The sequence below is a fragment of the Pholcus phalangioides genome, unplaced genomic scaffold (assembly GCF_987345545.1).
Source record: "Pholcus phalangioides strain wild (caught in Gottingen) unplaced genomic scaffold, Ppha-v1.0 ptg000015l_1, whole genome shotgun sequence".
In the NCBI taxonomy this organism is placed as follows: Eukaryota; Metazoa; Arthropoda; class Arachnida; order Araneae; family Pholcidae; genus Pholcus; species Pholcus phalangioides.
This window is the reverse complement of record NW_028301608.1, coordinates 36,470,446-36,493,602: the sequence shown is the minus strand read 5'-3', so window position 1 is coordinate 36,493,602 and position 23,157 is coordinate 36,470,446. Positions and strand designations below refer to the sequence as shown.

The 23,157-nt window shown below is 34.2% G+C and overlaps 1 protein-coding gene across 1 annotated transcript in view; it reads left to right on the top strand.

Annotated features, from left to right (window-relative positions):
* The window catches only part of LOC149075935 (DNA-binding protein SMUBP-2-like), a 33,312-nt gene extending 23,549 nt beyond the window's left edge, over positions 1 to 9,763 (top strand). The window contains exons 12-17 of the mRNA XM_089243451.1: positions 2,462 to 2,556; positions 3,173 to 3,296; positions 5,216 to 5,392; positions 6,175 to 6,361; positions 7,465 to 7,582; positions 8,721 to 9,763. Of these exons, the coding sequence (XP_089099577.1) occupies positions 2,462 to 2,556; positions 3,173 to 3,296; positions 5,216 to 5,392; positions 6,175 to 6,361; positions 7,465 to 7,582; positions 8,721 to 9,383 (1,364 nt within the window). The 3' untranslated portion in view covers positions 9,384 to 9,763. The remainder of the gene's footprint in view (positions 1 to 2,461; positions 2,557 to 3,172; positions 3,297 to 5,215; positions 5,393 to 6,174; positions 6,362 to 7,464; positions 7,583 to 8,720) is intronic.
* Positions 9,764 to 23,157: the final 13,394 nt, after the last annotated feature.

Genomic DNA, 23,157 nt, shown 5'->3' with positions numbered 1-23,157 from the left:
ATGCTGACTCCCCCCAGGGTTGACTGTGCTCCAGGGCAATGTTTCTCAACTGCCGGGCCACGGCCCATTACTGGTCCCTAGCGTTATATATGGCAACCATAAAAGCTCAAGAATTCCAATAAGCAACTATAATCTATAGCGATAGCCTTTCAAGTATATATGCAATACAGAACCCGATGACCATCCATGCTATGGCTAGGGATATTCGGCAGGTCCTCCACAAAAACCCATAAAATCGCATATCTTGGATCAAAGCGCACGTGGGGGAACGAAGAAGCAGACGCAATAGCCAAAGCAGCGACAATCAATGGCACACATTCAATTAAAATATTATTACCATCATCTACAGCAAAACAAAAGGCAAGAAAAGAAATACTCAATCTATGGCAAACCTGATGTAATGATACCAAAACTGGAAGAAGTGTCCACAAAATAGTACCAAAAGTTTCATACAATGCAAAAAATTGGAGCAGAGAACTTGTATTTTTTACAACCAATTACGGACCTTATCCAAATTACCTTCACCGCTTCAAAAAATGAGGAACAGATCATTGCCTTTGTGGTGAAATCAGCACTCCCATCCATTACTTGACAACATGTAAATTAACTGCACATCTAAAGCACATGGTTGTGCCCGCTGCTAAAAACGCCACACTCTGGATCAGAGAGATTTTTAAAAACAAAAGTAGAATAAATAAAGTCAAGAAAATAATTAGATGAATAAAAGACAATGAAGACAAAGTGATCCCACAGACGCCATATCAGCCAATAGCACAAGTACAAAGTGCAGTTCACAAAGAAAAAAGAAACTGGTCAACTATAAAGAAAACTGAGTGATAGCACAAGAACAGTATAATGACGTGGAAATCGAATGATTTAAATTGAGGATGAAATCGATTATGAATTTTATCTGATTCATTATTGATTTCAATGTCTGATTTAGGATTTTATATTCGAATTAAGATTTAATATGGAATATATAGGATTATATGCTTGAGTTCTGATTGTATACGTAGATTTGTGATGTCGCAACTGATTTTATACTTATATTATGATTTTATAGTTGTTATGATTGTAATGTATCCTTTTTTATGAATAAATTGCCAGAGGTATCCAGTCTGTGTGGACAATGAGCCGATATTGCCATATGGTGATGTGGCCTGGGTATCTATCGGTTTGACGGTCTCTGGCATCATTCATAACGGGTGCGAGTGTTTGGCCATTTCCTCTTCTACGATTCATTTTCTGTTAGTCTGTGTTTGAACCATGTCTTTCACTTACAAAAATAAATGAAACCAGGCCAAAGGTTGAGAACCACTTCTCCAAGGTACCTTCATAGTGATATTTTTCCAGATGGTGACAAAATTTTAAAGCATGGTTGAGCCGTTCAAACAATTTCAACATAAACAACGTTAATTCAATCAAATATTTTTTTTTTATGATGTGTTTGAGCACACAATGGCTGGTTGAAAACATCAGTGTTTGCAAGAAATGTTTCACGGTAGATTATACTTGCATAATCAAATCAAAGAAGAGCCAGCAGTTTGTCTTCTGCTCCATTTGTAGATGTGATTTTTCTGTAGCACACAGAGGCAAAGCAGATGTCGTAAAACACATTCGTACACAGAAGCACGTGGACAGTTGTAAGATCGTGGAAAGTAACAAGAAATTAAATTTTGCTCAAAGCAGTTCTGCTTCTGATACCATTATCCATGCAGCCACAATATTTACATCATACATCGTGGAACGTAACTTCTTATCTTGTGCGGAGCATGCCAGTATGCTTTTTAAGGAAAATGTTTCCAGATAGTGAAATAGCCAAGAAATATGCGTGTTCAAGAATGAAAGTACAGAGTGAGTTTACTGCAGAAGCTGCACATAGGTATTTTGTTTCGCTACTTTGAGAATAAAAACGGTCCTGTAATCTACATGAGTAAATTTTACTCCCCCTCTAATGAAATCTTGAGAAGTTTGAGTGAAGTGTTTGTTATTTTCAGAGAAAATGTTGCTTCTACTAAAGGTTGCATCCATGCACAGTATGTTACCTTATAAAAATGTACCCATATTTTGCTAATTTTACATTTAATTCTTCTTTATTCTGACTTGTACTCCACGGATTATGCACTAGAAATTACAGTATGCTTGCAGGATTTTTATAAGAAAATTATAGGACTTTTGCATTTTCAAGGTTGGCAGGTCTGCATATATATGTAAGTTCAATTTCAATCGAGCAGTTCTTGTAGTATTCAATCAATAAGAGAGAAAGTTTATTATATTTTTTCCAATGTAAATTTGAATTGAAGTTTTTGGGGGAAAGAGAAATAATGTCATAATTATTTCAGAGACTGATAGATAAAGAAAAATCTTATAATAAATGCGTTGCAGTTGGGAAAATAAATTTTGTATTTACTTAACTAGAGATCCACAATGCTACATCTCCATGTATAATTCTTTCTTTCAGTTGAAGCACTTTTGGTTTCACTTCACGTTGAAGCTCTCATCAAAAGTGGATTACCAGCAAGTGACATTGGTGTAGTGAATCCATATAATTTTCAGGTGAAAAATGTTTCAAATATGTAGTGTAGTTTGCAGTATTTATTGGATTGTAGATATTATTGTGTTTTGAACAACATTTGAAATTAATGTTTCCTCAGTCTTTTGAGCTTTCCTAAACAGTTTTTGGATTATGTTTTCCATAAGTTGATTTTTGCAGTATTTTTTTTTTTAATATTAGATTGTAGATATTATTGTGTTTTGAACAACATTTGAAATTAATGTTTCCTCAGTCTTCTGAGCTTTCCTAAACTGTTTTTGGATGTTTTCCATAAGTTGATTTTTTTAAACAACTGTGATGGTATTGATTTTCTCCTCCTTTCCAGCTTTTTTTCTCATGTTTAAAAATCTTCAAAATCATCTGAGTTTCTATTCATCTTATGTTTTAGCTTAGCCTCAGTTTGAATAATGGCAGATATTTTCACATCTTTTTTGAATGGCTTTATCAGTAGTTTCAAATTATTAATCTGCTTCTTGTAATAATCCATGAGATAAAAGTATTGAAGCATTTTTATAAGAACAGATTTTTATAAACATTCAAACCTTTTTATACTTTTCTTTCTTTATGCATTACCAAATAATACTTTCTCTGCATTAACAATGTTTGTTTATTTTGCAGAATGACTTAATCAGATCAATGCTTGCAGAAAAATACCCATCGATTGAAATCAAGTCAATTGATTCTTTTCAAGGTAGAGAGAAAGAAGCTATAGTTTTGTCTTTGGTTCGATCAAATGCTGAAGGTATTGATTTCATTGAATTCATTTTTACCAATGAAAAATAAATGGTTCTTCAACAATGATTCAAAATACTAATATAAAAATGGGTGAGGAGAAACTAACATTGTGTTTGTGACATAATATGTAACAAAACTTGGTAATTTACTGTGCCAGCCTAATAATTTATGCTCAGGATTATGTACATGCTTCCTTTTTAATTATTTTTCAATCATCGGAAAGAAAACACCATGGTATATACTATCTGACTAGTGACAAAACTAGTCACTAGAATGTCACTTCTATCTCAAGCCATGTCAGTTTTTTTGACATAATTTTTGCCGTTTTTCCACGTTATTGTGGATATATATTTGAAATTGATACTCAGTTGAACTGGGTTAATTCAGAGTCCAAAGTCAAATTATCCAATTAATCTATCTGTCTTGGATCTGTAAAAATGACTATAAGTTGCAACTTAATAATTAACATTCACATTGGATAATAATTATTAATTATTAAAATTTTATCAGTTACAAAACTGTTTTATAAATTTTAATAATTTATAATTGGAATAATTGATCTTAGCTGCTACATTACTCCACTGTTCTAGAATCAGCATCATTGCAGAATTTCTTATCAAATGCAAATCCTGATTTGCAGAAACAGTTTATGATCATCAGTTGTGAAACTGTTTCTCAAATTTTGGTTATCATTCTTACGCTTCATAACAACTATTACTGACTTCTGTCAATACATCATTGTATAATTTTATTAAAAACTAGCTATAATACCCGGCGTTGCCTGGGTTTTCTTCAATGAGGCTTTATGGATCACGTGATATCTCCCTCTTTCTTTGAGGGACATGTAAACCGTGTCTCAAGTTAACCAATATGGCGACTTCCTGCGCGACTCATGAAATACACAAATCTAAATTCAAAGAAACGTAGAAATGAATAGTCCCCCCCCTTTTTTTGATGGGCGCTAGGTATTTCGATTCCTTCCTCCTGAACTTCAAGTTATTCATCTCTATCAGTTTCAGCTTCCAAAAATGCTTAATTAAAGCTGTGGAATGTTTTCGATGCACTTTTTACGGGCCCATAATTAATTTTAAAACATCCTTAACTATGAATTTATGCAGTTGAATATCAAAAGACAATACGGAGATATTAATTTTCATGCTTGAGAAGATATAAATAAAAAGTTGAAATCAATGTTATTGCATGAAAGTCCAACTCAAAAGTAGGTCCAGCAAATTACTTCATATTTCATTTTCTGGGCTTCATATCTCTAAGCGAACACGATATTTAAAAAATCGGAATTCAATACAATTTTTAAAATTATTGATGTGACAGAAAATCCCACCAAATTTCCGCATTTATACAGTAGAATCGGCAATTATAATACTGATTTCCATGAGGATCACCCTTTTCCTGACCTTCAAAGCGATGCTGGTGATGATTATGACGTCTATTCAAAAAGCCTCATTACTGAGAGTATTGAAATGTGGCAAACCATTATAAAGGCATAAATTATTATACATACACTAACAGGATTAGAGAAGTGACAAACCGTTGTAAAGGCATAAACCCGTCTGAAACGCATTGCTAGAGAACCACGGTAACCAAAGTAAACGTTCAGAAAGTGATTGTTGAGGCACAAAAACCATTGTTGCCTGACAGTTTTTTGCCCATTTGGGGCATTTGCCCTGGTCTGACGAAATTTTAAAGTAGCCTATTGTTCAAGTCGGGTGCCATTGGGTATATATGCAAAATTTGGCGACGATCGATCTAAAATTGTAGATTTGTATAGAGAACATACACACACACATAGACAGACAGACAGACCGACAGAAAATCAATTATATATATATATAGATGTGCAGATATTGGATAAAACATTGTTTTGACATGGAAATTTTTATTTTATGGTTTTTTTAATATGTTAAGGTAACATCGGGTTTTTGGCTGAAGATCGGCGCATCAATGTTGCCATCACAAGAGCTAGACGTCACTTGGCAGTTGTTTGTAACAGCAAAACAGTTGCATCTCATGAATTCTTGAAAAATCTTATTGATTATCTTCGTGAAAATGGTGAAGTAAGGTCTGCATTTTCTTATAATCAGGGTAAGTGAAAATCCATCGTCATATGGACTTTTCATTCTATATGTCTCTTTTTTTGAGTAAGTTTGAAAGTATAAGTGTGAGGAATCATTTAAGCCAGCGGCGTTCTTCACCTTTTTCACAACAGCAGACCGATTAAAGAAGTTGAAAAATTTGTCGGACTGAAAAAAATGGGAGAAATAATTAGTGTAGTGGATGACAAAAAATACATAAACAGAGAACTATTCGTAAAATTGAGTGTTGACTGTAAATAAAAACTTGGAGCTTTATCTGCCATTGTCCGATCCTTTAACCCTATGAGTGGCTTTAAATTTTTTTAATCTGCATTATAACTGCTACATTGGAAATAAAAGTGTGTTAAGAACCTGAGATATTTCAGGGTGACCAAAATAAAGCAGATCAAGCTTGATGAGATATCTCAGGATTGCTGTTGTAATGGTTAAGAGGAATTTTTATGACATGCATCTGCAGTTTAATAATAGTGTAAGTCTTTGTTATAAGTTCCGTAGAGAAATGTGTACGAGGTGCATGTATAATTAAGTAGTAATAGTGTAAGCCAGTTCAAGAAATACAGTGAAACCTAGATATAATCATACTCTGAGGATGAGAAAAAAATATCGTTGTAAAGGGATTATTGTTATATCGAGTATCGTTGTAACAAGGTTTCACTGTATGTGTTTCACATTCTTCAGATATAATCAGTGGATGCATCCAGAATTTATATTTATCAACCTGTTGTTATTTGATGCTGTTTTGAGATCCTTTTATTTTACTCCTGTTTATAGAACTTAATTCCATTCCACGCCTAAGCAAGAAAATTTATGAAAGTTTGGGAAGCAAGGGAGCTGTTGAAAATTCTCAGAAAGCAAAGAAAGGTAAAAAGCGGCAGAATTACAAACAAGCCGAGAAGAAACAAAAGACTTCTGGAAAAGATGACTCAGATTCTGGCCGGTACCACCTTCTGCAACAAAAGTACTTGGCCAATCAGTATAATTAATCAATTTTCTAATGCTATTTATACCTATGCCTTCCTTTTTGAAAAAATAAATTGATGAATGGTTCTTGCATAATTCTCATACCTGTCAATTAAAGCCGTACCAAATTTAGGATGAATAATAAATTTAAATTATTCTCAAGGCAATCAAAGTGCCATCTCGCATGGGCAGCTTTCTGCTTAGATTCAAACCAGATTATTTAGAAATCTGAATCATCCTCTGTTTTTTTGGAAACACTAATAATTAGTCTTCTAAATTTCAGACTAATTAATTAAATTAACTTTTAAATAATTATAAGGTAATTTTAGATCAACTGTTTCAATGTATTATATTTTGCAGCATTGTCACATGATTTGATGCCTAGTTAGCGAACAGGTTCTCCAATCTTTCATCGCGCTGTGTGATTGAAATTTATTAATTTTGTTCTGTCTTAAATTTTTGAAATTGATGTGTCAGAGGGAGAGAAAGTTTTAGTAATCTTTGTAATTATTCAAAAATGTATATAGCTTAGATTTCTTAATACATCTAATGATACAGACTGCTAAAAAAGAATCTGGCTGTTATAAAAATAAGGAATCCTTCAGGAAAGGCATCGAAGCTCTTGGTAACCTGAAAATTATATAGGGATCTAAGGCTCTTTATGAAACATGTTCAGAGTACTCCAATTCAAAACTACAAAATGACAAAAAAAAAAAAAAAAAAAGCCAAAACACCTGAAAATTTGTAATTTTAATTATATAACATTTTTTTAATCTTCACATAAACAGAATTACAGCAGTTTATCACAGGTTTCAAGTTAATCATACTAGAAACAACATTTTTGTAGTTGGTGACTTATTAAAGAGCAGCCCTGTATTTAAAATTTTAATTAATTTCTTTGTCTATCATAATTGCAATAGCCTATATTTGAGAATCACAGACTGCCATGTTTTCATGCAACATTAATTGATCATGTTAGAAGGATTGCAGTGTAGCTAAAGGAATAAATTTCTCTTTTATAGTGATAATTTTTCTTGTGATGGAAAACCTGTTTATTTTGTTCACAATATCATGTTAATTCTTCTGATACTTTTCTTATAGGAACACTTTGTCAGAGTCTTTTGCCAATACCATCAAAGAGTTCCTCAAGGATAGTAATTGTTTTTCTTTTGCATTTCCTGCATCTCTAACAACTTTTGAACGGAGAATAGTTCATGAAGTGAGTATCTTAGATTGTCCTCATGTGAAATCAACATATTTCTTTATAATGTTGAAATTTTTAAGGATCTATTCAACAATATCTTATGGTCAAATTTCCATGACAAAAAAGTTCAGGAACCTGTTGTTTTCACTTATATATGTCTTTCATATAAACGTGGTGCTGCCACCTGTCTTTCATATAAAATATGAAAGACAGGTGGCAGCACCACCAGAAGAAGAGACACACCTAACTCTTAGGGTCATTCAAGTATTACGTCAGCATCGAGGGGGGGGGTTCGGATTTGCTGACTTTTGATGACAAGGGGGGAGGGTGGGGGGTTTGAAGGTTGCTTACGTCATCAACTACCCTTTTTGAAGATATGAAATATTCTAAGCTGCTGACGAAATTTTGCTGACAAGGGAAGGGGGGAGGGGGTCAAAAATGGCTAAAAATCTGCTTATGTAATACTTGAATGGCACCTTACAGCATAAATACATTAGAGACCACACATACACTCAGAACATGCGTTCCAGCATTTACTGATTCGTTAAAAATTTTGCAGAGGGATATTTATTAGGTGCATATATAGTCAAGTAGTAGTAGTGGTGGGCCAAGTTAGAAGTCTAACATCTTCACAAAATGGCCACTTTGCCCATTCTTCAGACACTAGCTGCTTCAGGAGGGGCAAGAGTTGCATGGGGGGTAAGATGCTCATCTACCACCATGAAGGCTACCATCCGGCCCACAGGTTCAATCCCGAGGAGTGGCAAAGAAAAGTTCTTTTCCCATAAAATCTTAGGTAACCACCAATAGATGGAGTCTTCTCAATATGCCCTCACCAAAAGTCCCCCCCCCCCCGCTTAACATGAGGACGAGAGTATAACGTGAGACTTTCTTTAAAGACAAAGGTACTGTAAGTTCTGGAGAGACACAGAAAAGTCATTCAAAATATGCTATAAATTGAATGTCTAATCAGCTCTCCTTACTATGCTTAATAAAATCTTTCATCATTGTGTATTGTGTGTTGAATTGTGCTGTACATGCTGAAGATGCAAACAAATTGGCTCCTTTGAAAAATAGAAATTACTTTTGTAGTTTTGAAAGAGTATCACATGTATATATGTGTCCTATTTTTATAATATTGTATGTGTTTTAGGTTGCAGAAAATTTCAATTTGATTCATGTAAGTCATGGTGAAGGCAGTGAACGATACATTGAAATCAGAAAACCACTTATTGAGAGTGATGATAATTTTAGTGACAGCGATTGCACAAGTGATTTGCCCCAAATTGATGAAAATAGCAATAAACAGTCACTCAGTGAATGGGTGAATGGCGACAGAAGAGTAGTTTGCGAGGAGTCTAGAAAATTTGACAATGTTGAAAACATTCGAGCTGACAATATTCATGGTAACAACAAAGTTGGAGCATTGAATGGTAGAAAGTTTAAAAAACCACCGAAAAAGAAATCTGAAACTGCTGACATACTAGATGATGACTTTGATGCTATTATCGCAGCAGCTAAGAAAGAGAACACCACTTGTGCCAACCAGTCATGCAACGAGTCTACCTCTATATCAGTACTGATTAAGCCGTGCAAGTTCTGCAAGAAGCAGTTTTGTTTCAAACATTTACTTCCGGAAGTGCATGGTTGCGGCACTGATGCAAAAGTTCATGCGAGGCAGACGGCCAAGAAGCCACAAGTCACTGGTTCAACTTCTCAGAAGAGTATAATACACAAACATGATCTGGCACGCCGGATGGAAAAGGTTCTTGAAGAAAAAAATCGGGAACGACAAAGAAAGAGTGGCAAGAAATGATTTTTGGGATTTTAGATAAAGTTTTTCAGGCAATATTTCTATCGTCATTTCGTTCACCTCATACAGTGATGGAATCATTCAGTGATTATCTATTCATTTCATATGTTACATAAATAAACCTTTTTCATAACACTGCAAAGCATTGAAACTAGTTCGACTTACTTAGTGTCCATTGATGTCTAGATAACTTATAAAACGCAAAGTACATCATTGTAATCATTTGTAAAATAACCCAATCTTCAAGTTCACATAAAACATCAGTATAAATATGTGTATTCTTATGCACTAAAACATTAGAATGTGAATCGAAAGTTGATGAGAATGTCACATTGGTCAATATTTTCTGAAACATTTTAGTATGTTCTGTGATTCATATCTGCAAAAAAAAAAAAATTGCATTTATGTGATGAGGAAAAATAGCATTTAATTTACAATGAAGGTATTTATCAAAAAATAGAAACAAATACAAATAGTCAATAATTTGTGTATTTCGTGTACATATAACTTAATTCAGTTTTCTCCCGTATAAATTTCAACCTATTTGTGTGCAGGCTGTTCTGTTGCAGTAAGAAATTCAGAGAGAGAGAGAGAGGCATCAAGTAAAAACAAAAATTGCAGCATCTCAAAACAGTGCAGTTGGTGAAAATTGTGAAAATACTTATGCAGAACCTCATGTGAAGTTGAGGATGACAAAAAGTGCAATAATAAATACAGAAAACGTTTATTCGACATCATGATTTAAGATGAAGCCTTTGGTGTATTGCTGAGGAAAAGGGTAATTTCAATGTAGAAAAAATCTGCAATCAACTGATAGTCTATTTTCCTCTCCAAGGGCGTAACATGGGGAAAACAGGTAGGTCTCTGGCCTCGACACCACACCTATTGGAACACTAAATTTCTCAATTTTCCTCCCTTTCATCACTTATTCAACATTATGATGACCCAAAAGTACATGCTTGTTCTGGCTGACCAGGTATCCAGTTGCAGCCTTGTTTCCTCCTCTTGTCAGCTTCTGCATTACTATTGCATCAATTTTCACTGACTAAATGTAGCTTGTTATAGTATTCTCTGTGATAGTTCTGATTCCTTTTGTTTGTGCGATATCTACTATCACCACCTCTAAGCTTGTTGCCACTTCAATGGAACACCTTGCATTTAATTTATGGTAATATGTACATGTAATAATTGGAATCACTTGATAATATTTTTCAACATGTTTTAATATATCAGGCATTCATTTGTAAAAAGTTTCAATATTCTCAAAAAAGGAATGTTCAGATAGCGGTTGAGTATTTATTTCCAGTTTTTTTTTCACATTTGGTCTTGAAAATTCTTTTATGTAATAGTATATGAAAGATTTTTTGGGTTAATCTAGGTTAGAAAATTATGTATGCAATCAAATGATTGTGAATTAAGAACATTTTTTCTGACAAGTATGTCTTGTCACCCTATGTGTGTATACTATGGTAAGAAAAAAAAAACTCTTTTAAGAGAGACCAACCTCTTGTAAGGCAGTGGTCTATGAAACTGTGCAGCTTATATATAAATTGCTCGGGGATCAATGAGTGAACGTACAGAGAACTGTGTACTTTATTGATTTTTTTTGTTCCTAAAATGTGTTTTTGCTCACGTTTCTCACTCATTTTGAATTTTTTTTTCTGCTTTGCAAATCCTAATGTAATAAATTTTGGATTTCAAATCTATGCCGAGGGGATACGCTCGGGGGGGGGGGGGGGGCATTAAAACTACTGCAAATAAATTTGGGTTTACAGGGTCACCTACCAGACAAGAGGCCCAGATAATTTTTTTTTTGTGTTTCATATTATTTTATTTTACTATAGATTTTGTATTGAAGTTACAGTCAAACTCAGTTATAATGACATCAGTTGTAACAACAATTCTTCTATAACGTCAATAATTGCTTGTGCAGATTGATTCCCATAGAAAATAATTTTCATGAACCATGCTTATAACTGATGAAAAAGAACCATTTCAAATATAATGGCAAAATTTTTGTTGTGTTTCTTCCCGTTTCCATGATGTTTGCCCAAGCAATTCCTGAGTTTAGAGCAGATGACATTCAGGAAATGTTCATCTGTCATTCTGTTTATACTTATTGTTGAAAAAAAGTAAATGTTTGATACTCTCCGACTTGTTTATTGAATTTTAACTAGTACACCGAAAATTCCAGTTATTTTTCCCATCCTGACTATTTTCTTATAAAAATGTCGTATTTTTTTAAACAAAAGCTACCTTAATTCCTAATCTTTACTAGAATCAGGGATGAAGGTAAGCGATGTAATTTGTATATTGTGCCATAATGAATAAATATTCATCTCATATATTTATCATGTTAAATTTTTTCTCATGAAATTCATTTTATCAGACTTGTTGTAGCAATGCATTTCTTGCCAAGGGTTATTTTTAAGTAATATTTGACGATTTCGCCAATAATTAGCAGCATGTTTGGTAAGAATGCAAATGTCACATATTAGTTATCTCTCATTTTCTGTATTTTTCTTGATCAAATATGGTCACCACCGGACCAGAACATGATCGCCGCTCTGTCTCCCCCAAGGGGACTTGAGCAGTTGGATAGATCATGCAGAGAGCATCAGTCAACTTTTCAGCATCAGTTGGGCCTGGAATTCTCGCAGGTAACTACACCACGACTTAAGGAACTAAATTGAGCTGAGAAATCTGAAAGAAAACTGTGGAAAACACAGAGGTACAAAATTCAAAGGCGTAATACAAAGACAAAAATATGGTCACCATAATCATAGCGAAATAACTATACTTCAATACAATACTTCAATAAAAATACTTCATGCACAGTATTTGATTTCACATAATTATATTTTTTGTCAAAAAAAAGGTCAACATTAACCTTGGTTGTAACTACAAAATTTCATGGAATCTGCTATGTCATTTAACCGAGTTTGACTGTATATGAATTTTTTGAAATGATACAAAACAACAGAACTTCACTTTATTATCCATCCTTGCTTACCAAACTCACAATGAGGAGAAGACAGACTTTCATGGGCATGTGTTTTGAATGCCACTTTCTAGTCGGGGTATGGAGCAGGGGGGGGGGGTGTCGAAGTCAAAGTTCCCTGAGCTATTGAAGGCTTTTATTAATATGTATATGCACTGATCTTTGAAAAATACTTGGGCTCAGCCACTTAACTCGAGATGGCTTTGCCTGCAATGACTGAAAGAACATTGTTTGCTTAATTGTTATGTGATCAGGCCATACTTATGATCATATGATGCTCATCAGACAGAGAGAGCACTCAAAGCCTCATATAAACTAGAGAGCTTTGGTATTTGTACTACTTGTATGTTAAAAGACATCGCTTGTTTATCAAGTCTAAATTGGTTTAAAATTTTTGCTCATTTTGAAAATCATTAATAAACCAATTTACTCGAAATCCAAAATTTTGCTGTATTTTCATTTATGCCATTGCATTTTTGCCACACTCCTAAAAGTGACTATGCGTATTTACTGTTTGTTGAAACTGTATTAAAGTGTGTTGACTTATATTCAAGTGCACGATATGTGTCTGCTATATTTTCTGCATAATACTCTATTGAATACAGATGTTTGTCTGTACTTCTGAAGATGTATGTTTATGATATACAGGCTGTTTCAAATTGTTTGTCAACAGGACTTTTAACCTTTTAATTCACATTTCTCCAGTGTTTTGATCATTTGATTATTTTTGTTGCACCATGGTCATTATCTGCACAGGAAAGCTAATTAGACCTTAATTTAATTCTGATTTGGAATGGCAGCCTTTTTTTTCTACTCGCAGAGAGGTTGGCAAGATAACACCTCAGTGTGGGACTCCCTGCTATATCACAATCTCTTTTTCTTCTTCAGCGGAGAATAAAGTTTTGAAGTTGAAATGGCCATTTCTTGCATTTGTTTTTATTTTTGAAAGAAAGAATTGTAGCACTTGTTTTTTTCCATTTTACTTCCTTGGTTTTCAAAAGGTAAAAAAGTTATCGTCTTATGATTAAAAATTATTTAGAGGACGTAAATTATGAGACACTGAGCGATGGAAAATAAAAAAGTATATATATATATCTAAATATACAATAAAAGTAAATTTCATTCTATTTGTGTACAGTCCCTAAAAATAGAGAAAGTAATATAAACTTACCAGTAGAGTGATATGTTTCCAACACTACAAAACATAGTAATTTTACATCTTTAATATCCCTGTAATATTAGATTGAAAAGTGGGGAATTTCTTATGAAATTTCTATATTTTATTGGATGTTTTAACACAATGAGTTTATATGAAAAGCTAATCAATTAATTATTTTTTTTAAATCTATAACTATATAGGATTGCTTGATATATACCCCACAGGCTGACTTATCCGCTTTCTGTAGCAAAGTGTGACATCAGTATTATTGGTATAGCCAATCATTATTTTATACCCTGCTTTCTTTTAAATGATAACACGGCGCTTTGAACAAAAAATTTGTTTTGCCATTGCAAGAGGGAGGACGTTAGTTTGTCTGTCTCTTTAGGCCCCTTATATACAAATACATACTCCAAAAATTACATTTTAAGAAGCTGCAAGTAATTTAAAACTATTTGTTAGAAGGGAACTGACTAGGGCAGTGTTTACACTTGTGGACACCTTGCTGTGTTATTCAAGTACATGAAGTGACTAAATTATCGAAACACATGTAAATTTTCATTAAAATGTTAATGGTAAATTTCTTCTGGTACGATAAAAAAAAAAAGAAATGCACAGATTTTATACTAATTGACATTTCTTTGCTTAATAAACTTTTTACGCAGCATCTAATGCTGCGTAAAAAGCTAATTTTTTTTTTAAATTTTTTTCTTCAATTATTGTATTAACAAAGGTGTGTTGCTATCTCTTTCTTTCCTGACATTTTTTTTAAAAATGTTTTTTTATTTAGAATCAATTGTGGTTTTTTTCCTTTCGGGACATAACTTCAGGAAACACCCCATATACAAGGTACTGTCCAGGGCTGCCCTTAGCAGTAGCGGGGCCAATGGCAAATTTAATTGTGGGGGCCAGCGCCACCTTAACTTTTTGGGGAGGGGGAAGGGACCAGCATCCAAACATTCATGCATTATTACAGAATGTACAGTAATGCCAAAAATATTCATAAAATATACATGTATGTATTTACTATACAGGGTGCATAGGTAATAGGAAGAGATTCATATTGCAAGGGGTTGTATAATTATTGAAATCAAAAATAAATTTTTTATACAGCACCAGTGTGCCCAAAACCCAATAAGAAAGGTGTTGCCCTGTCTCTCCCAATGCCAACAATTGGGGGAGAAACAGCTTAAAATGCAGGTAAAATGGTTTTCCCGCATTTAATGCTGTTGTATTGGGGTTGCATTGTATAATATTTTATCAGGCATATATAGTTTTTAGATATTTTAATTGCATTTTTAATTGGGTTGTGGTATTTTAGAAATATATTACATCCATATTTGTTATAGACATCTTTTTTTCAGCCACCTCATTGGACATTTCGCCTGTTGTGGCCTTGTATTTTGTTTTTTCCCAAATTTCATTGTTTTTTTTAATTTGAATGTCTCAACGAATATTGCACACTTAGAAATGTGGAATTTTTTCTGTTGGCATCAGGAGAGACAGGGTAACACCTTTCTAATTGGATTGTTGAGCATAGGGTGCTTGTATAAAAAGTTAAAATTTTTATCTCAGTAACTATACAACCCCTTGCAAAATGAATGACATCTGAGCACTAGATGCGATTTGGAAACTTTTCTAATTGGAAGGATACCTCTAGGATCAACAGTTCACCAGTAAAATGACATACCCCACGTTTCTCAGCTACCTCGTTGTGCATTTTGCCTGTTGTGGCGTTGTATTTGTATTTCTTGTGCACACTGTATAAACCTACCTGTTATATGTAAGTTAACACAAAAATTAATGAGAGTTTCGAATTTATGAAAATTCAGAATGGAAGAAAATTTTAGACTAATGAAAGAAATAATTCCAAAACTAATGAAAATTAGGACCTAATGAAAGCGGGGCTCTCACTCGTCCTACTTTTCTTACTTTTTAGTAAAATTTCCTACTTTTGTCACCAAAACCTATCACCAAAATTCATATAATTGATTTTAATTCAGGAGGGAATCATCAATATAATGCCAAATAATAGAAATGTAGTAGATTGCAAATACTTATTCTGCCAAAGCAGAAATTGTATTGTTTTTAAAGTTATTTGGTTGGAGGGTGTATGTGAACCATTTGCTGGTTTATTAATTTTTCATTTGCTTAGTTTGAGGATTCAACAAGTAGTGTTGTGATTGGCCTGGTTGAAAAAAAGTAATATTGCATTTACTATTTCATGGTCTTGGACAGTTATTAACATTCATCATTCAAAATTATGATGCACATTTTGTGCATAGGTGACAACAGTTTGCATAACAAAACAGTTGGGTACATAGGCCTTTTCTAGGTTTTGGGACTCTTATGATATCCAATAATATTCAATTTTCTTTGTATTTTTAGGGCATGCAGAGGCATAAACAATATTTACAACGCTCAGCAGAGAGCTAGAAATGAAAGTGCTTCATTTGTCAAAAACGATTACACTGGCGCTAAAATTTAAGCAAATCCCTTTGAAAAAGGGATGGACAATGCAGTAAAACTATTTGATTCATCCTGACTTATTTATATCGGACCTTGTAATTTACACATTTTGCACTGTGCTTTTAGAAGTGGTCTAGAAAGAGTATCATTCTTAAAAAGCTTACATGTCTTCATATGCTGCGTGCGTTGTCGAAGAGAGTTGACAGACTGGACCGTCGTAGACTAAAGAAAATAATGTAATATATATTGAGGGAGACAGAAAAGAATTATCTGTGGTTGCTAATTTCCTATTATGGCCAAAAATTGTTTTTGTTACCAAGTCATTTTGCTTTGGCTCGATTCAACCTTACAGGATACTTAAATAGTGCTATGAAAAAAAATTAAATTTTTCCAAAAAAAAAATTCTTTTTTATACATTATGCTATGATCATGTTGTCTGGGGAGGAGTACCCTTTCCCGTTATTTTTCTCATTTTTGAGTGGGAGCCCTGCAAAAGAAATAATCTGAGAACCAATGAGAAAATTTACGATTGATGAATTAAAATGAGAAAAATAATTGAAAGGATATATATATATATCTCTCTCTCAGCACCTATGAAAATTCAGGACTAATTGAAGAAATAATTGAAGAATTGGTAAAAGCCTTTATTAATTTGATCGTCGAAGCTCATCCACTTTATTTTACTAATTAAAAAATATTTGATATGCTTATATATTTTTTCACTCTCGTTACAGTGAGCACACACTTAAGGGCGGCTTTTGTACCATCATGTAGAATTTATATAATCCGGATTGTAGAGACTGACACGCATTAATTATTCGAGTCTTTGCCGTTTTATCTCCGGGAAACAGCATCGCTAATTAATATTAAGCCGTCTTATCAAAGCTCATTAACGGGAATTAGAGGCTGGAAAGGGAATTCATGATTTGTTGTATGATGAGTATCGATTTTCAAGGCTACCTTATTGAAATATGTAAACCTGGTCTCTCTTCGGGATTGAATAGCTATAAAATGATTTACATGTGCCACCTGTCAAACTATATCAAACTTTTTTCCCCCAGTTTTAGGAGATTAAGGAAAATTTAATATAAGAAAAAATTGAATTTCAATGGTTGAATGTATAGCGGGGCTAATAATTGACTTTTTTATATATCTGTCATATTGAGCAAGTGGATGAAGATAACTATACATAGTATGGCAAATGTCATGACTGGCACAATTCGAATGTAAGGCACTTCATATTGTGTGCTGGTAGTGTTTAATAACCTTATTTTTCCCCTCCCACGGTCCCTTTTGAATCCATAATTTCTTCACGTGGCTTCCCATCCGGAAACTCGTTCTTATAATAAATTCATTAAACTGATTTTAGAGTAAATTTATTTCGTATAAAAAGTTCGTAGATCATTTCGATTTCCGGACCCATGAGGCCATCGCCGATGGCCTTTACAAGGGTGGGCTGACAGAATTCAAGCCCTGGGGTTGGGACAATCACAATTTTTTTGTTTTTTTCATGCTATAAATTCATTATAGAAGGACCCCGTGAGACATCCCAGCCTGGGTGGGGGGGGGAGGCATACAAGGGCGGTGTCCCGCTCTTCACCAAGACGATAAAAAATTTAAAATATTCGTTAGTACTGTATTGTAAAAAATTAAAATATCGAAAGAAAATGCCTTCATATGCTATCCTAATCAAATTTTGTCAATTAAAATACTTTTCGAAGGTTAGTAACTCGAAATATTTCTCTGGAAGAAATTACTTATCTCTCCCCCCACCCCCAATAAAAAAGGTCGAATACCGTCATGATGAATCGCTCTTCAGAAAAAATTAGTGGATTGCCCTCACCACAATTTTAGAAAGGGAGGTAGTTTGCATCAAGTTTTTCAACGCTGTTTCAATGTTTCAAGCTGATGTGAAGGCAGAAGAAAACATAATAACCAATGAATTTCACTGTATCTGATTATTTTATAAGTGGGCACAACTTATCGAAATAAATCAATTATTCTCCATAAATTATTAAGAAATCCATTCCTTGGATGAAAGAAAAAGATATAGGAAGTGAAAAAAATATAACCAAAATATATTTATACATATAAAATGAGAAAGTAACATTCAAATTCAAAGATAGATGACGCTGAAAAACGAAACTAATTTATTTTGATCGGCAAAAACACTGAAACCGAAACACGTAAAACGGAATAAAATTCGCCCACAACATAAAAAAACCCCGATATTTCACTGCATAAAATTTCTCTGTGATTGAGCTCGATTTTTATAAAGTTTACTAGCTATAATAAAGAAGTGACAAACCGTTGTAAAGGCATATGCATGTCTGAAACGCATTGCTAGGAAACCACGGTAACCAAAGTAAACATTCCGAAAGTGATTGTTTAGGCCCAAAAACCATTGTTGCTCGACAGTTTCTTCGCCCGTTTCGGGCATTTGCCCTGCTCTGACGAACTTTTAAAGTAGCCTATCGTACAAGTCGGGTCCCATTCGGTGTATATTCAAAATTTGGTGACGATCGATCTAAAATTGTAGATTTGTATAGAGAACACGCACGCACAGACAGACAGAAAATCAATTTTATATATATAGACTAGCTATAAAATACCCGGACTGCCCGGGTTTTCTCCAATGAGGCTTTCTGGATCACGTGATATTTCCCTCTTTCCTTGAGGGACATGCAAACCGTGTCTAAGTTAACCAATATGGCGACGTCCTGCGCGACTCATGAAAGAAACAAATCTAAATTTGAAGAAACGTAGTAATGAATATACAGGGTGTTTCAAAAAGAATCATCTGATTAAAAAAAGTCTCAACTATGCAACTTTTAATCCGTTTCGATAGAATAATGTATGGGTAGAAAGAGGGAAATCTCGAGTTTTTCACGCAGTTGCCGACACGTAGCGCGAAGTCTTTTCCTTCGACCGCCACTTCAATGTTTGTCAAGATTGGTTTTTCCCACAGTTCGAAACCGATTCGGATGACTTCATTTTCCAGCAGGACGGGGCATCACCACACTGGAGCTTGGACGTTCGAGAATTTTTGAACAATCGCATTTATAAACGATGGATCGGCCGCACTGGACCTGACGATTCAGTTAAGCATCACTGGCCTCCAAGATTGCCGGACCTCACAGTGTGCGATTTCTTCTTGTGGGGGTTTATAAAAGACTACGTTTATGTGCCTCCCCTTCCAGCTACATTAGCCGAACTGAAGATATGCATAACAACTGCCGTGGAAGCAAATATGCTCGCAAAAGTTTGGGACCGATTTGACTACCGTATAGACATATGCCGTGCATCCCAAGGTGGAAATATTGAGCACCTTTAATTCAGTTTGTAAAAAAACTTTATGATTAGCCATGTAATATAAAATTAATCTTAAGCGTCTATGAGTTCAATATTTTTCGTAATGTAAGCATTTCAAATCAGGTGATTCTTTTAGAAACACCCTGTATTTTTCCCCTTTTTTTAAGGGGCGCTAGGTATTGTGACTCCCCCCCCCCCCCGAACTTATTATAACTAAGTTATTCATCTGCTTGTTTCCGCTTCAAAAAATTCTTAATTAAAGCTGTGGAATTTCTTCGATGTATTTTTTACGGGTCCATAATTAATTTTAAAACAACCTAAAATATATGAATTTATGCAGTTGATATTAAAAGACAATACGGAGACATTAATTTTCATGCTTGAGAAGATATAAATAAACGGTTGAAATCAGTGTTATTGTATGGATATCCAACTCAAAAGTAGGTCTGACTAATTATTTCATATTTGCCCCTGTGTACGCCCCTATCTATCTCCCTGCTCTATCTGTGGGAGGGTTGCACCAAAGCCTCCTAGATACTACTAGGAGGCTTTGGCTTGAGAGAGGTCTCTCTAGAAGGCTTTGGTTGTACTGGTAGGTAGTTAAAATGTTTTCCAAAGGTGCGGTCGCACCCTCCCCCACTATATTTCACTGAAAGATCTCAATTTTTTTCAAATCTTTATTTTTTTTTACAGCTCGCTCTGGAATGCCCGAACTGGAGCGGGGAGGGGGGGGGAGAGCAAAGGAGGCTATTGCCCCTCCCCTTTGGGGGGGTGGGAAATTTCTGGAAGGAACAGAAATACCATTATCAAATCACTGAATTTTATAGTGATGGGAGCGACAAAATGATGTTTTTTCCTCTTTCACAAAAATCCTAATTACCGCTCATCATTACCCCGTAATCATCTGTCCTGGCTCCCTCTCTCACTTGATTCTCAATTCTCGTCCATGACTTCCTTAGCATATCGCAGTATATCCCATATCTGCAATAAATGATAAAAGACAACATCTGCAATTTTAATTTCTATTTGCATATTTTAAACATAAACTATCCTGTCAAAATTAGAGTTTGATTAACGTCCGAAAGTATTTTCATAAATTTATCACGTCCAAATCAATTTCATGTTCAAAGTTGGCCACCCTTGTCACGATTAATGAGCGAGTCTCTTTGGAGCATATCATTTTTTTTTGTTTCACAATTGATTGCAAAGAAATAATTCCCGTATAAATTGGTATGAGGAGTATTGGATAAACGTGAGCAAAGTCAAGATTAATTGCTAATTACGAGACCCATTAGTAATTGAGGCGAAAGAACATTTGATGAATATGGAGGAGGAAATCCGTAGCATGCAATTAACAGAATCGAATGTTAATTTACAAATTGAAAAGAAACGTAAAATATTGAAATCCTTAAAAATTTAATGAGATTTTATTTTTTGTATTTTTATCATGAAAAAGAAATGACAAAAATAATTTCTAAAGAAAATTCAGTTCTTTTTTTCTCATGATTTACTGAAATGGAAATTAAAATCAAAGAAAAATCAACTACACATGAATATTACCTGCGATAATTTTCCTTTCATCGTCGCCCGAAATAGTGTTCCAGCACCGTAATAGATGGCAGCAGTTATTGAATGGTAGGAGTGGGGAGAAAAAAATTCTGATATAATAATTTTTTCTGGATTGATTGTTTTTTTTTTCCATTTAAAAGTGAATGTAAAGTAATCGTTTATGGCAAGAAATTCATAGCGATAAAAATTAAATTTTCGGTTTTATGTTCACTTTGGTGTCGATAGATGGCGGCCACAGTTTCGTCAATATTTAGGCGTGAAAATTTATGAGGTTTCTTTGGATTTCGATTTTTAGAAGAAAAACAAGAACTTGTGGTCACAACGGTGAATAAAAACAGCAAAGAAATAAAAAAAAAACCCCACTAAAAATTAATTTCCCGGAAGAAATTTCCTCGTACACCTCTCCCCCCCCCCTACCCAGACGAGAAAAAAAATTAATGCAAAAATTAAAAAAATATTAAAATTTCGAAAGAAAATACTCTCTGTTAATTTCAATGCTATTTGAAGGGTAAGAACTCGAATTTATCTTTAAGAAATTCATTGCGACCCACCCTTTAAGCCATATATGGTAAACCCTTGACCCGCAGACCAAATGTGGCCCTGAAGTTTATCTGATGTGGCTTGCCCTCTCAAACCGAATTTTGTAAAAATGAAGTTAGCGGCACATTTACAAATCGCTTAATGACCGTGGCACAATTCCAGAGCATTTAAGTGGCACATTTTCAGATCACTGAAGTAGGCATCAAAGATCACTTTCACATTCAAAGAGAACTGTGTCGCGGGTTAAGTAGCGACACAGTTCCAGAACACTTAAACTATCCGTGGCACATTTAGAGAGATCCCTTGAGGGACATGTGGCACAGTTTTAGAGAACTTAAACGGCCAGGGCACATTTCCAGAGCACTTGAAGGATCCGTGAAACATTTAGTGGATCACTAAAGTTGGTCAGTAGGGGACTTATCAATAGGAAGAATGTTATTTCAGGTGCCGAATAACTATCGAAAAGTTTTTCCGTTCTTGGCGCATCGAATAAGGTTCCACTAAGAGTATTTCCTATTTTCATAAAGGGTGGTTGATGACATAAGCATCATCCAAACCCTCCTTCCCCCACCCCCCCCACCTTGTCATCAAATATCAGCAAATCGGAAACCTCCTCCCATCGATGCTGACGTAATACTTGAATGATCTCTAATATATCTCTACCTTTTCCTAATTTAACCTTATTTTTCAAATGCTTTTATAGCATCCTTTCCCGAAATTCTAAAAAGTTGCATATACAGTCGAGTACACTTATAACATAACCCGGATATATAACATAAACCGTGGATGTAACATACGGTTGTGTTATCCTTAAAATTTTGCCAATTCACGTCTATATAAAGTATTTGTATCCCTGTTATAACATACCTTGCTTAAAGTATACACTATGGATATAAAAAACCAAAGGAATGGTCTTAACCATGAAAATAATCCGGATATAACATACTGCAAAAAAACCCAGAAAAAATAGTAAAAACAGACTTTTTTGTATAACATTTATTGTATGCGGGTGATATCTTTGACGTTTTCTCACGAAGACCTAAACTTTTTCAATAATTTTTTTGATTGCCGGAATAGTTATATTTCTCATCAACAGATGACACAGAATATGGGACTTCAGATGATAAATGTAACTACGTATTTTGGCAATAAAATTTTTGGCATTTAATAAAATCCTGCCTTTTTGTGAAAACTGTATCTTATACTTTTCGAATTATTTATTTTTTCTGAATTTTTAAATTGTACATCACTGTCAACTTGAAAGGGAAAAACCGTTTGCATAAACTAAAAAAAAAAATCATTAATGTTTCCAAAAATGTCTGCATGTTGTTGTACATCTTGTGTTTTCTACTAAATTTTCAAAACTTTTCAGATATCAGTCAAAAATTATATTCATGCTATATTATTTATTACAATATTATGTATTTCAATTATGTGTCGCATAAGCTTACGCAGTTAAGCTAACGCAATTAGCTTACGCAATTAGCTTACGTAGGTAGCAATAGCTAATTTCAACGCCTCGCTTATAACATACACGTCGAATATTACAAACACTTCTCGAATCACCTAGGGTCTATGTTATAACCGAACTCGACTTTATTCACATCCAACACAATGTCAGAGGGCAAAGAAGTGACGCTTGTGGCTTCGCTTTCAAGCACGCACACAAGCAGTGACCAAAATTACGACTTTCCCACTTGAGAAAGTATTAATTACCCAGATTTTGC